At 37.0% G+C, this 14857-nt stretch overlaps 3 protein-coding genes across 3 annotated transcripts; all 3 read left to right on the top strand.

Annotated features, from left to right (window-relative positions):
- The first annotated feature begins 3453 nt into the window (after window positions 1-3453).
- tmem107l (transmembrane protein 107 like) lies at window positions 3454-5549 on the top strand. Its single transcript, XM_037676931.1, has 5 exons — window positions 3454-3597; window positions 4306-4373; window positions 4448-4548; window positions 4912-5008; window positions 5280-5549. The coding sequence occupies exons 1-5, from the start codon at window positions 3511-3513 to the stop codon at window positions 5347-5349; spliced, it is 423 nt and encodes a 140-aa protein (XP_037532859.1). The 5' UTR covers window positions 3454-3510; the 3' UTR covers window positions 5350-5549.
- A 1563-nt stretch (window positions 5550-7112) lies between these two features.
- Window positions 7113-10048, top strand: krtcap2 (keratinocyte associated protein 2). The gene is made up of 5 exons (XM_037676930.1): window positions 7113-7230; window positions 7796-7950; window positions 9176-9239; window positions 9541-9607; window positions 9689-10048. Exons 1-5 carry the CDS (start codon window positions 7227-7229, stop codon window positions 9807-9809), a joined length of 411 nt encoding a protein of 136 aa, XP_037532858.1. The 5' UTR covers window positions 7113-7226; the 3' UTR covers window positions 9810-10048.
- A 2108-nt stretch (window positions 10049-12156) lies between these two features.
- On the top strand, window positions 12157-14321 carry s100a10b (S100 calcium binding protein A10b). Its single transcript, XM_037676928.1, has 3 exons — window positions 12157-12228; window positions 13795-13954; window positions 14033-14321. The coding sequence occupies exons 2-3, from the start codon at window positions 13817-13819 to the stop codon at window positions 14192-14194; spliced, it is 300 nt and encodes a 99-aa protein (XP_037532856.1). The 5' UTR covers window positions 12157-12228; window positions 13795-13816; the 3' UTR covers window positions 14195-14321.
- The last annotated feature ends 536 nt before the right edge of the window (window positions 14322-14857 follow it).

Below are 14857 nucleotides of genomic sequence, written 5' to 3'. Positions count from 1 at the left end.
CTGTAAAAAATGCAAAAAAGGTTTATTGGGGAAACTTTTGTAATTCGGTAGGTAGGGAAACAAACATTTCAAAAGTTTGGGGGATGATAAAACGAATGAATGGGTTTAGAAGAGAATATGGATATCCAGTTCTGAAGGCTGGAGATGTTACTGCTGTAACAGAGGAAGAGAAGGCAAACATTTTGGTCAATCATTTTGTTAAAATCCACAATAGTAGTAATCTAAGTACAGAAGAGAAACAGAGTAGAAATTGTACAATCAATGAAAATATTCATTTATTAAAAGAAAATATAAGATCCACTGACTTATTAAATGCTCCCTTTTCCTTTTTTGAACTGAATAATGCCCTTAGGAAATCAAAAAACTCATCTCCAGGAAATGACAATATCTCTTACATTATGATTAATCAGCTTAGTAATTCATCTAAAAAAGTTTTACTGGAATTATATAATAAGATCTGGGAATTAGGCTTTTTACCTAAAGCATGGAAAGAAGCAATCATAGTTCCAATCCTCAAATCAGGTAAAGAACGATCAAACCCAGCCAGTTATAGACCTATAGCTTTAACTTCACATTTATGTAAAATTATGGAGAGAATGATAAATGAACGACTGATTTACTTTGTTGAGAAGAGGGGATATTTATCAAGATTCCAAAGTGGATTTAGAAAAGGTAGAAACACTATGGATCCTGTTTTATGTTTAGAACATGAAATCAGGAAAGGACAAGTTAATAAGGAGAGTGTGGTGGCTGTCTTTTTTTGATATAGAGAAAGCTTACGATATGATGTGGAAGGAAGGTTTATTAATAAAACTAAAAAAGATGGGAATAAATGGTTCAATGTTTTATTGGATAAAAGATTTTTTACAAGATCGATCAATACAAGTGAGAATAGGAAAAACATTTTCAGAAAAATTTTTGGTTGAAAATGGAACTCCCCAAGGAAGTATATTGAGCCCATTGTTTTTTTCTATTATGATTAATGATATGTTTGAAAATTTGGAGAATGGAATGGGGTTTTCTTTATTTGCTGATGATGGGGCAATCTGGAAGAGGGGGAAAAATTTAAATTATATTGTAAAAAAGACACAAGAAGCAATTAATGAAATAGAAAACTGGTCATTTAAATGGGGATTCAAAATTTCTATAGATAAAACGAAGACTTTATTTTTTACAAGAAAAAAGGTATCAGAAAATGTAAAATTGAAAATATATAATCATGATTTGGAAAGGGTATACCAATTTAAGTTTTTGGGTATATGGTTAGATGACAAACTTACTTGGAAAGTGCATATTCAAAACATAATAGATAAATGTAAGAGAGTGTTAAATGTAATGAGGTGTTTGGTGGGGAGTGAGTGGGGAGCTGAGAGGAAAGCACTGAAATCAATATACACAGGTTTAATTAGGTCCTTATTTGATTATGGCAGTATAGCATTTGGGTCAGCATCAGATACATTACTCAAAAAATTAGATAATATTCAGCATCAAGCCTTGAGATTATGTACAGGTGCCATCAGAACAACTCCAACATCAGCTTTACTGGTGGAAATGGGAGAAATGCCACTTCAGCTTAGAAGATTACAAATACTTTCAACTTACTGGTGTCAGTTAAAAGGTCATAATGGAAATCATCCATGTCAAGAGATTTTAAAACCTAGCTGGGAAAAAGAGAAAAAGAAATTAAATTCATTTGGCTGGATTGTAGAAAACATTATAAAAGATTTAGATATATCTCACATAAATATTAGTCAAACAGTTCCTCAGTCTCCAGTTCACCCATCTCTTTTAAGTAATAGTGATGTTGATCTCACTTTGTTGGAAAATCGTAAAAAAGAAAACATTTCAGATTCTCATTCAATACAAACATATTTAGATAGTAAGTATTATGGATATGTTAAAATTTATACAGATGCATCAAAAAATTCAAATAACAGTAGCGGGGTTTCATTCATTGTTCCAGAATTCAGTTTCAAAACAGGTAAAAGAATTACTGATGGAGTCTCAGTCTACACAGGAGAGATGATGGGAATCATTTTAGCTCTGGGATGGATTGAGGAAGTTCGTCCATTAAGGAGTATAATATGTTCTGATTCAAGTTCTTCATTATACTCATTGAAAAATAATCATTCAGACAGCAGACCTGACCTTTTATTAGAAATTCAATTATTAATTTATAGAATTCAAGCGATGGGTTTATTAATTACATTTATATGGATACCATCACATATAGGAATAAAAGGAAATGAGTTGGCAGATAAATATGCAAAACAAGCAACAAAAAATACTTACATTGATATACTGGTACCATTCAGTAAAGGAGAAATCAAATCAGTTATTAAACAAAAGGTGAAGGAAAGATGGCAGAAACAGTGGGAAGAAGAAAGAACTGGCAGGTGGTTTTATAACATTCAAAGGAAAGTTGGTGTGATGAGGAGAACAGGACGAAATAGAAAGGAGGAAACAGTCATATCCAGATTGCGTTTTGGCCACACAAGATTAAACAGTACATTGTTTAAAATGGGAAAACATCCTACAGGAAAATGTGACTTTTGTTTTCAAGAAGAGACAGTGAATCATGTTTTATTATTCTGTCCCAAATATTCAGCTGAGAGGAAGGAACTGGCACATAGACTACAGGTCAACAAACTACAGTTGAATATACAGGATCTTTTGGATAAACTTCTCACTTCTGAACTTGTTGTTTTTTTGTTAAGCTACCTTAAGAAGACGGAAATAATCGAGAGAATATAGTTTTTTTTTTTTTTTTTTTTTTTTCTCTTATTTTCTTATTATTTTATTTAGTTAAACCTATAGTAATTATTTAGCATCCCGATCCATACTCCATTCCAGTAGATGGCGGTAATGCACATCTAAACGTTGCTTGCCAACCGCCATAAAACACAAGACGAAGAAGAAGAAGAAAATGCGCATGCGCATTGGTATATTGTGCTTTATTCAAAACAACAAGTACGGCAGGAAAACTACAAGCATATAGTTTTTCTTGGACAAACGAAGGACAGTAAAAAGGAAACAGTTTTGCAGATAAGTTTAAAGGAAAATACAAAAAGCAAAATAATAAAACAATGACGACAATTAAAGAACAGCGGAACCTTTAAATGTTCGTTGTTCTTCCGGTCAATAATATCGTGCGGACTTTTCCTGTGATTGTTGTAGTAACAGTTTTTTGAAGTAGCAACGTGAAGATGTTGGCTGTGTTTGTTAAAGTAAGATACCACAAACAAATGCACAGAAGCTTGTAAGCTAAAATCTATAGATGATTTTAAGCTAACCGCTTAGCTTGCTAAGGTTTTTTTTATTTTTTTTTACTTGAGCTACATGCTGAATAAAGGCTCACAATTGGAAGTTTTAGCACTTTAAGCTAAGACGTGCTTCGTAAAACACATCTACTTTTAACGATATCGATTTTATAGTTAACTGCTATTTTTTTTTTTTACTTCACTTGCTGTTTTCATTAACTTTGTATAACTGAAAGTAAACAATAATAGCATGTCGGCTATTAGCAGTCTTGTCCCTGCACGGTTTCTCACCATCATAGCTCACCTTGTCATTGTTATCACCATCTTCTGGTCAAGGGTAAGTAAATATGACCTTTTTAATTTTTGACTTTCATGATTAGAACGAGATTTTTTTTTAATCTTTTGCTAGATTTACTGTAATTGGTTCGATGTGATTTTTATTAATTAAAGTATTCGATAAATCATTTACATAAGATGGATACTATAAGATGTTGCTTACAGTATGTTTGAACTTGAAATATTGATACATGATGTATGCTAATTTTAGCTGTTTTGTATTATATTGGATAGTTGAAGTTTTAAGAATGCAACATGTTTCTTATGAACATATCTTTTCCAATGTGTAAAAATATTTTATCCCCAAAATGAGCTTTTCGTGAGCTTGGGGACATTCCCATTTGTCAGCCTTTTATGGTGAATATTTTTCACTCATCCCAGAGTATGTAGTGGTGAGAACATTATCAAAGCATAAAGCAATAGTGTTTCATTGTCTAAGAGATACGGCGTTTTTTTAATCGAATCATGTGTTTATGAAAGCTGTGATCTGACAGTTTCATACTATCAACAAATATGGAATTAAAATACAATAAGACTCAGAAATTCAGTTGATCTGAAATGTAAAGTATATAAAAAGAAGAAAAAAAATCAAGCAACATATAAGACTTTTCAGTACCTGAGATTATGAATCGAGATAAACACAACAGGCATACTAATCGCTGCTGTTCTGTTGAGAAATTCATGCCAGTTTGTTGTTTTTTTTAAACAGGAAAATAATGTGAAGGCATGTTTACCTCTGGATTTCACACAAGAGCAGTATGACACTGAAGACAAAAAGTGAGTAGATGTTTGATAAATTTAAAACTCGTGAGTACCTTACACTCTAACATGTGTTTCTTTTTTTTTTTTAGACTGGTGGTAGCTCTGGCAGTGACTCTCGGTCTGTTTGGAATCGAGCTGGCTGGTTTCTTTTCAGGAGTGTCCATGTTCAACTGCAGCCAAGGTCTCCTGTGTATCCTTTACACTGGTGATGTGTGACATCTCACAAATGAAGACCAATAATATTCAAAATGTTTATGCTCAGCACCAGTAAACATTTGGCTAAAGGTGTGTTCCGTATACTTATTTCTTCAGCTGCTGCTGAATAATAGTGAAAAGAGCACCATAACTACAGCTGCAGAAGTTTTCCACTTTGTGAAAGTTGTTCCTTGTGAAGGTCTCTCTCCTTTTTATGGATCAAATGAAAACATAGGAGTAAATAATCAAGGAAATGTTATTAACTAAAGCATCTATTTGGAATCGGTCAGTTATTTGAGTCGCCAGTTACAGTTCCATGACTCAGACTCGTTTATGTGTAACGATTGGCCTGCTGTAGCTACAGGAGTCCATGCTAGTGCCTCAGTGGCTCTGCTTTTCTTTCTGTTTGAGCAGTGGGACTGTGACATCTACTGGTGGATCCTTGCCATTTGCAGGTTAGTGTTTTTTTTTTTTTTTTTTAGAAGTTTTTCCCTGACTGAAAATTTCCTCCAGCATTGGCTGTCCATTGCAGTGCATCTGTGTCCTTGTCTTTCTTTGTGTTTGAGAAGTGGGAATGCTGGACTTACTGGGTGATTTTTGCCACTTGCAGGTTGGTGTGCCTGTGTGTAGCTGTAATGTTTTAAAAATCCTAGTTACAGAGGCTAACTAGATGGTGAATATGAGAATGAAGAATCCTTATGGTTCTGTTTCTACCTATCTTTCCAGTGTCCTGCCAGCCTTTGTGGAGGTTCTTCTGTTTATTGCAGTTTTTGGACTGAAGAAGAAGCCCTTGTAAAAGGCAAGACATGAAAATGATTCAGCTCCGTCTGGTCAAAGACACCTCTCAGAGTAATAACAGATACTGTAGACTGAAGACCCATGAGTTAGTAATGATCTACAGAAGAGTGACCTGACGAAAATGGCCCTGATACTTTACAGAACAGCACCAGCAAACATCAAGGAACAAGAGAAGTCTTTCTTTTTTATATTTGAAAGGTACAAAGAGAAAATAGTTTATTTGAAACATATTGTAGTGTTAGGTTTTCAAAAATTGTCTGAAGTATTTCATTAGATTTGTCGATACATTTCACAATTAAAACATATTTTCTGCCGTCAGTCTGTACGCTTCTTGTAAATGTAACTTTTCTAAATGTTTTTTTTACAAGTCTTTAATTTTATAGAGAGAACATCAAGAGTTTCACCCAAATATTCCTACAATAAATCTAGTGATATGTAGATAATTTATTTTTTATAGACTTTTTCAAACACTGGTTTCATAAAAATTGTGAAGTTTTCTAAACTGTAACAACAGTTCTGTAGTTGATTAATCAACTACACAACACAAACCAGTGGCTCCACAAACCAGTTGAGTGTATTTAGGACAATCTTGGTGGATTTTAGTTTTGTTTTTTTCCCACAAATAAAATCTGTTTTTATTGCAAAATGAACTTCTTGACAAGCTTTTCTTTGTTAATTGTTCTTATGTGATTTGTCTAAAAGTGATGTTTATTTTTCCTTTTACGGTATTGTATCTTGTGCTGATGTTGATTTGTGATAGAGGCAAAGCCAGACACTTAGTTTGTAAGTAATTAATGAAAGTTTAGTTTTAGGGTTTTTATCCTATATAGGGCGGCTGTGGCTGAGTGGTTAGAGCAGTCGTCCATGCAAGAGTTGGGGGTTCAAATCCATGAGCAGTCACATGCCAAAGTGTCCCTGGGCAAGACACTGAACCCCTCGTTGCCTCATGTGTGTCCCATCGGTGTATGAATGTGATAAAGCACTGATTAGTCTCTTTAGAATGTTTTGTTCAATTAGCTTTGTAGAGATCTAGTAGAGTGCTGTATGAATGGGTAAATGAGGACACAAATTGTGGTGTTTAGTGCTTTGAGTATCTCGATAAGATAGAAAGGCGCTATACAAGTACAGTCCATTTATCATCCTCCAGTTATTGTGTTGATAAATTTTGATCATCAGTGTATATGAAATAAATTAATCTGCAGCTGCAAAAAGATTCTAGCAGTTAAATCAAAAATAGTTAGGAACAAGTTACAAGCTAGTTTGGGGGATAATTGAAGTCTTTCATTAAAACACCTAAATATGAAATGGGAATAAGAAACAGATAAGTTTAGTACAACAATTCTGCAAACAATTGATGTACTATATACAGGGAGGCTAAAAGAAAACATCAAAAGTTGAATTGGAAGCACAAATTCATAATATAAAGGTTTCTCAGCTATTGTACAAACGGGGAATAAACAGAAAATACGAAAACTCATTGAAACAATGTGAGGAACAAAAGTCAAGAATACATTTTAAATAGGTGAATAATTTTAAAAGAAAATACATGGGCTTCACTTTGCCAAATGCAAACCAAACAGTATTGGAAATAACTTTAAATAGCATTTGACAAGATTTAATATTACTAAATTCGCTACAAAAATAAATTAAAGTCATTTACGGCCCAGGTAAGACAGTAGGTTAGCCTTTTTTGAAACTGAAAGCTGTGATTTTTAACTTATCACTTTAAGGCTCCGCCTACTGGTCCGTCTTGAAATTACCTCCGGGTAGCGAGTCTTAAATTTTCTTTCCGTGGGCCGGTGTTTCCCCCTAGAGAAGTTAAATTTTCTTCTTTCAGTTTTGTCTCCCGGAGTGGATTCATTTAAATTTTCAGTCATGGGTATGTTGTACAATTTTTTATTTAAATTAAAAGCTTCAACTGAATTCACGAAGAAAGTTTAATACAAGTGGAGCACTTTTAAGCTAACGCTAAACGATAAATAATTATTAGCTCAACAAGATTTAGTTCAGGAACGATTGTTGCTCTAGAATATAAATGTTTTATATTTAATCGTTGCGTGGAACATTATACTAGAGGCGGGTTGTAATAATGTGGGTTAAGAGCTACGTCGGATACGTTTCTGTTCGAACAATGACGTGGCGTAAGGAGAAGCTGTCAAATTCAAACATGTCGGTTTTTTATGACTTTTCTATTAGAAAGAAATATGCTGTAAACCTACAGGCAATATTATGCTCTGTAATTTAGACATTTGCTAGCTTATGATGTTGCTTGTTACTTTGGTTGGCCTTGTTGTTTCTGTGCTTTTATAAATAAAGTGGTTTGGTAACTAAATGCAGCTTGCTGTCTCTTTCCATCCATAAGAACTGAACTATTGCATGGAATAATATAAGCTCCAGTAAGTGTCACCGCTTTGTTTTACATTTCCTGTCTCTGGCTTTCCCAGCAGTGAACACAGGAACGTCCTTGGTTCTCTCCAGCCTGCTGTCGGTGCTGGTTTTTGCTGGGATGCAGATGTTCAGCAAACAGCTGGGATCCACTGAGTGGCTCACCATCCTGGGAGGTTTCCTGGGCTCAGTCCTCTTCATCTGCTCCCTCACTGTATCCTTTGTGGTGAAATGTTAGCCTCATTAACGCTTTAAAAGTACTGACCGAAAAGTATGAAATAAAACTTTAAAATGGTTCCCCTGAACTTTTATCAAATTTTGAAAGAGTTTACTCCGGAAGTTTGTCCAGATATATTGATACACATTTGTAAAATGTGCGTATGCACTCCATATAAATGAAGCACTCGGTTTAAGTCAAGAGATTTGATCTATAGTCGGCTGGCTGTAGTCTGCGCAGATAAGCGCCATAAAGGTTCAAGGTGACTGTTATTTGCATCGCGTGTGGTACATGAGGTGGAACGAAATTGTGTACTCAAACAATAATATAATAAATAATAAAGACAGAGCTCAGCATTTAAAACGCATGAATTTTGCTAAACTTCTGCTAGACCAGTGAGTTGACCAGTTCAAACCAATCATCTTTTTATCTGCATACTTCACAAATCTGAATATAAATACAAACTAATGCATCCAAATGGTCAGATTTGTTTATCCTAAATTCTTCGTCACAAGTGAAGTGACTTCTTTTCAGTCACCATGGTTGTAAACAAACCCACGTGGGAGTTGGTGCCACAAACGTTGCTTACAATTTTTTAATTCGAGGTCACATTAACCACTAATATAAAGAAAACAAATGTGCACATTTGATTCATTCTATGTTTTTGTTTCCTGATCTTTATGATGTTGTAAAGTCTACTTTTTCTTAACCTCTGAGCTGGATTTATTAATTTTTTTCTACCAACTAGTTTTCTCACAGCCTCATCTGTAGGCGTTAATCTGTTGTCTTTCTTTCAATCTATAGAGCATTCAAGTTCAATAATCTTTATTATCCTCAAGGGCCAGTTTGTTTCACAGTCAGTATACACATAAAACATCTATACTAGACATTAAAACACTAAAGTAACAGAACAGAAGCCACCACTGTTCATTGAGAAGCCTGATCACTACAGGGATTAATGAATTTTTCAGTCTGTTCGTTCTACATCTGGGCAGCAGATACGTCCAGATGGAAACAACCTGAACTCACCATGGAGCGGGTGATCAGGATCTGCCAGAATAAGCCTGGTCTTGTTCACTGATCTCACCTTGTGTGGACCAGTGAGGTTCTGTAGGGCTATGCCTGCAGTTTTGCTGCATGTCCTCACAATCCCCAAGAGTTTGTTCCTATGCTTCCACGTTAAAAATCCAAACCTGATGTTGCACCTTAACTTCATTTTCAGGCTTTCAATAATCTAGAAAACCTGGTATTCGGAAAAGGATTCCAAGCCAAGATATTCCCAGAGAGTAAGTAAAAAGTGACTGAAACTAAACCTCAGCGCACACTTTCACTTTTCCCTAATTGTTTAGTTTAAGATTTCTGTAGCAGTTTTTCAGTATCGAGTGTAAACTCTCTTAACACCCAGACGATAATTGTCGTTAAGAAAATGTATGTAAACATCACCTCTTTTATTTAAACATAAATAAGTTAGCTTTTTATATACAAGCTTTTGCTTTGTTTCAATAATTTTAAAGTTTTCAAACTGTCATAGTCTCTGGTCTTAAGGCTGTGCTCCTCATTTATGTTGTTCGATCTGCTGTTTGTCAGTTCTGCTGTGCTTGTTCCTGTCGCTGTTTGCCTCTGGTCTGGTTCACCGTGTCTGCGTCACCACCTGGTAAGTGACCTCTGTGCAGCAGCATCAATGTTACATTTAGCCACTTTTTAAACGTGTTTGTTTGTACTTTTCTCTGTCCAGTCTGATATTCTCCCTCTTCGCCTTGTACTACATCAACAAGATATCCGCTGCTCTCTACCAAGCAGCTGCTCCCGCAGTTCCTCTGGCCAAAGTTCCCGGCAAGAGCAAAAAGAAGAACTGAAGAATCTGCCGTGACACTTTCCTGCTGTTAGCCAGTCAGTACGATCAAGGTGCTGTTGTTACTGTAACACAGTTTTGTCAAAGCTACTTAACTCAGTGAGTCATGTTTCTTTGTATGTTGGTTTTGAAAAGTGCCCCAGGTCTGTATGTGGCCTTCATAGTGAACGAATCCTGAAGTAACTTTTTACATTCCATCAATCCCCGTTTCCTCAGCACTGATGAGCGTAAAGAGATTCGACCTTCCTTTCACATTTTCTGAACATCCAACAGCAAATTTCTTTTTTTTTTTTCTTGGTTTTCCTCATTTGTTTTATAATTAAAATATGTAAAAAAAGACTTTGCTTGTTTTGTTCTTTTGTCAAACCGTGTTTAGTGTGTCGCGTATGGGTAAAAATTCTCGATTCCTGCAGGAGCCAGATTTTCTCCCTTCCAGTCATTTGTCAAATAATGGGCAATGGATGTAAAAATAAATTTCTTTTTTTTTATTTTTACAAAAAGTTAAATTTGGAAAGTGTTAATCTGGACAGCAGTGGTGAAAGAAAGAAAAAATCTTCATGGTGTCCTGCAATAGATGACGCAAAGCGAGTGCGTTCATCTTCTCTCCCTAATGAATCAGAAACATCTACTCATGAAACCTTGATGTTACTCTGAAAGCATTGCTGGAGTTTTATTTTGAAGGGGTCAAAAAGGATGCACCATCAAAATTATTCCTTTACGCTGCAGCAATAAAATCGTTGAGTAAGACATGACTAGTTTGTCACAAAGCCTCAACTTTAGGAGACGTGTGTCACAGCGGCTGCAGTGAAGCTGTTTGTGTGGAACATCAACTGGGTGGTTCTGCCTAAATCAGTGAGCAAATACACAATATGATCGGTAAACAAATGTAATAAGACACCCCCATAGCTTTAAAGACTTCATGTTGTTGTGCCCAGACCACACAAATGTACAGCTGTGTTAAAGTTTTAAGTCATTTTCAAAGTCTTCATATCTTTCTGATGGGCTTTTTTTGGCCTTGGCTGCTTTTTAAACTTGTTTTCTGCCCAATTGTACCTAGAAAAAAATGAGGTAAGTGGACAAATGGTTTTCTATGACCGAAAGATGTTTATAAGAGGTGCACCATCCTTCAGTCGATCATCTTTATGTTGCGTATTTAGACAACCTCTCTTTGGGAATCACCTTCTTGGTGCTAAAATACTATTTTCTGTGTAAAACTATGTTGTTTTGAAAAAGGTTTGTAAGCTCAATCATCCAGGTAGATAACGAAAGTTAAATCATGTCTTCTGAACCAGTTTCTTTAAGTGAGAAATGTTTTGTCCCCCATCCAGAGGACTTCCTCAGTCTGCAGCCTGCCAACCGGATCTGTCCCACACGTAGCCTTCACTGCTGTGTTTCAAGCCAACCTCCTGTTGGAATCTCAAAAGTAGGCACTTAACATGTGAAAAACACACCCATCCAAAAACAATCATGTACAATAATCAAATGTTTTAGGCCAGGTGGCCAACTTTCTACTCACAGAAACGGCCTGAGGACACCAAGGCCAAAGTGGCTCAGAAAAAGGTTCGTAAGGTCCATCTTCCAGGTAGATGACAACAAAAAAGGTTAAATCATGTCATCTGGACCGGTTTCTTTACGTGAGAAACATTTTGTCCCTCATCCAGAGGACTTTTTCAGTCTGCGGGCTGCCAACCGGATGAGATTGTGACAGGCCACAGACAGACGAAGTCCTTCGGATGAGAGAAACTGGTCTAGATGACATGATTGAAACTTTTTTGTTATGTTGTGTTTGATATTTTTCACAGATTCAGCTGAAGATATGGAAACAAATGACCTTTTTTGGCAAGCTGCTCGTAACAAAACCTAAAGGTCACGTTTAAAATAAATGATTTTTCTAAAGTTGTGCCGACACAACACTGGTTCAATTTTTGAGGTCTGAGCAAAGATGTTCAGAAACTCTAGAGTTACTGATCACGACCATTTTAAAAAGATGAAAACGTCTGGCTTCCTGCAAGCCCAACCTGAAGAATGAGGGTCAAGACTTCTGCTCAGGACTGTTCTGTTCAGACTTGCAGACTGTCAGCAGATTCCTCTAGTGGAGCTGCGTGTCTGAGGTATGAAGACATAAAACACTTTGCTGTAGTCACGGTGTGCTCTTGCCAACAATGCACACAGTTTGAAAGTTATCGAGTTTTCCCTTCTTGTCTGCACCGATGTTAAAACACAGTTAATCTCTTCAATATGAACTTCATGTAGGAGAAACTCGAGGATTGTTCTTTTTTCCCTCCTCTGTCTGCTCCTCTCTCCCTCCTCCTCCTCCACGGCATGTTGGGCGTTTCCCAACTGACTACAAACTCCTGAATCAACTTCCAGCAAACCACAGCACTCTTCACTGGAGCTCACAGTTTGTGTCTCATCCTGATCTGGTAAGCCTTTAAAAACCTTTTTTAAAGCATCCAAACCTGTTTGTTTTTCCTATTCCTCTCAGCTTAAGGCTTGTTTCTAACTCCTCGTAGCTGCAGCATGTCCTCTGCTTTCCTTCCTCTGCAAAATGTCTGTTCATTTTGCTTTAAACTCCTCGGTGTGGCTGGAATAAACTAATAATGGCTAAATGAACGAGAAAATGGAGAAATGGGGCAAAGATTTCATGTTTAAGGGGCCAAAAAGTGATGTCGGTCCTAAAGAATTTGCTTTGAGTGCCAATGAGACCAACACCCACATCCTCACTGAGATCCGTCTTGGTTTTAGGTGACTGTTACTTTTAATGAAGGTGCATGTGTCTGAGCTGTGAATAACTATACCAACAGTGTGTATAAGTACTTTTGTGTAAAATAAATCCATATTCTCTGAAGAATTGAATTCAGAATCTTACTTCTAACCTACAAAGCCCTCAACGACCTAGCTCCATCTTATATTACGGATCTTATTGTTCCATATTTTCCTAACAGAGCACTCTGCTCTCAAACTGCAGGCTTACGCACGCTTCCTAGGATTTCCAAAAGCAGAATGGGAGGAATCAAAGTTCATGCTCAATCATCCAGGTACAAAATCCAATAATGGTAATCAACCAGTTTGCTGGTTGCTCCACTCCAACAAAAGAAACTGTCTAGATGACCTGATTGACCATTATTGGATTTTGTACCTGGATGACTGAGCATGAACTTTGATGTCTTGAACCACTTTGGCTGTGGCTGCCTGTCTGGGATGAGTCGACAGGGGACAGGACAGCCCCCAGAAACCATCTTTTCACCAGCAAACTGGTTGCTTCACTAAAGAAGTGCACTGTTTAGTGGGGAAAATCGTTTACTTGAGACTCCTCAGACTGATGAAGCCCTCCAAATAGAGGGCGAAACGTCTTTCCACAAAAAAGAAACTGTCCAGATGACCTGATTCACCATTATTGGAGAATGGGAGGAAGATCTTACCAGGCTCCTCTCTTGTGGAACCAACTTCCAGTCTCTGTCCATAGGACTGACACATTGTCCAGTTGGAACTTTCTTTTTTGATAAATCCTATAGTTAGGGTTGGCTTGTTATGGTGCCTTAGACTACTGGAGGACAAATTGACATAATTTCCTTAAATAATCTGTTAAAATTGAATAGTTTTAATTTGATGCTATTTCTATCTTAACATGTGATTCTTGACCTGCCATTGTGTATCTGTTCCTCTCAAACCCAGCCATTCGAAGCAGATGGCCGCTTGTCCTGAGCCTGGTTCTGCTAAAGGGAGTTTTCCTTTCCACTGTCGCTTTCATGCTTGCTCAAGATGAGAGTTTGAGATGGAGTTAAACTCAAAGCAGTCTGCTCCTCAGATAAATAGTGTTAAATTATTATTTTTATATATGAATGTTTCTGCTCAGTGCCCTGAGACGACTTCTGTTGTGACTTGGCGCTATAGAAATAAACTGAAGTGAATTGACGTACAAAAGCTGTAACATAAGAAGGAAAAAGAATGAAAGTTTAGTTTCCATTCCTCTTTTTCTCTCCTTCCAGTGCTCTGCTCACTTCTGCAGCCATGACTGAACTGGAGAAATCCATGGAGTCCATGATCGTCGTCTTCCACCGTTACGCCAAAGAGGGTGGAAATAAAACCACCTTGAGCAAGAAGGAACTGAAAAAACTGATTGAGAACGAGTTGCCCAGCTTCCTGAAGGTAAGGCTCCCCAGTCACCCTCACAGCTTCTGGATGTAAATTGTGTGTTTTCAACTTCGCACCATCTGTTTCTGTCAGAGCCAGAAAAGCTCCGACACCGTGGAGCGGATCATCAAAGATCTGGACGAAAACAAAGACGACGAGTTGGATTTCGAGGAGTTCTTACCCTTCGTCGCCGGCATCACCATCGCCTGTGAAAAACATTTTGATTTGTGTCAGGAGCAGAAGGGCAAGAAGTGAAGCGTTAACAGAAGACACTGATGAGGATTTGTTTTAGATGAACACGTATATACTGTATGGCAAATCCACATTAAAAGATAACCTTTGACACTTTGTTTACTCTTTAAAAATAAAAAAACAAAAAGGGTTTAACTTGTGAAAGCTGCCGTCAATCTGCTGCAGTTTAGTTGAGAATCAATGTCTTCAACACAAGCGATCATTTTAGCTTACAGGGAATATGCCAGTGCTTTAGAAATGCCTCTAAAATGACTTGGAGTCTTGACAAGTTGACGTCTGAAGCGCATCAAATTACCCATAATCCTTCTGGGGTCTTTTAGCTGGAAGCAGCAGTTTTTAACCTGCAGGGAAATTGTTTCTCTGGGGATTGTAATAAAGTCAGATGGGAGTGCTCCACAGTTCTAGGATGTTAAAGGAAGGTCTGGAACCTCCTCGGGTTTAAAATCAGCATGCAGCACTGTGCAAAAGTTTTAAACATCTTTACTTCCAAGCAGCTAGACGTTCATGCAATCCTTAGAAAGGCTCTTGATCAGTAGCTCAGACATTCGGGAGGTCTTTCAAATGATTTATTTGGATTCTGGTTGTTTTTTTTAAATCCATTTTCTGTCCAGTTTATGTACCTGGTTGTGACAGCATACTGTGCAGTCGATGTTTAACTCCAGGCCT

The sequence above is a fragment of the Nematolebias whitei genome, chromosome 5 (genome assembly GCF_014905685.2).
Source record: "Nematolebias whitei isolate Nwh7 chromosome 5, NemWhi1, whole genome shotgun sequence".
Lineage (NCBI taxonomy): Eukaryota > Metazoa > Chordata > Actinopteri > Cyprinodontiformes > Rivulidae > Nematolebias > Nematolebias whitei.
This window is presented reverse-complemented; position numbering and strand designations above follow the sequence as displayed.

Excerpts from the sequence above, each read along its gene's own strand:
- tmem107l (XM_037676931.1), top strand. The coding sequence starts at position 3,511 with ATGTCGGCTATTAGCAGTCTTGTCCCTGCACGGTTTCTCACCATCATA. Across the intron at positions 4,374-4,447 it reads TATGACACTGAAGACAAAAA|ACTGGTGGTAGCTCTGGCAG; the intron begins GTGAGTAGATGT and ends TTTTTTTTTTAG. Across the intron at positions 5,009-5,279 it reads TGGATCCTTGCCATTTGCAG|TGTCCTGCCAGCCTTTGTGG; the intron begins GTTAGTGTTTTT and ends CTATCTTTCCAG.
- krtcap2 (XM_037676930.1), top strand. Across the intron at positions 9,240-9,540 it reads AGCCAAGATATTCCCAGAGA|TTCTGCTGTGCTTGTTCCTG; the intron begins GTAAGTAAAAAG and ends GCTGTTTGTCAG. Across the intron at positions 9,608-9,688 it reads CGTGTCTGCGTCACCACCTG|TCTGATATTCTCCCTCTTCG; the intron begins GTAAGTGACCTC and ends TTCTCTGTCCAG.
- s100a10b (XM_037676928.1), top strand. The coding sequence starts at position 13,817 with ATGACTGAACTGGAGAAATCCATGGAGTCCATGATCGTCGTCTTCCAC. Across the intron at positions 13,955-14,032 it reads AGTTGCCCAGCTTCCTGAAG|AGCCAGAAAAGCTCCGACAC; the intron begins GTAAGGCTCCCC and ends TGTTTCTGTCAG.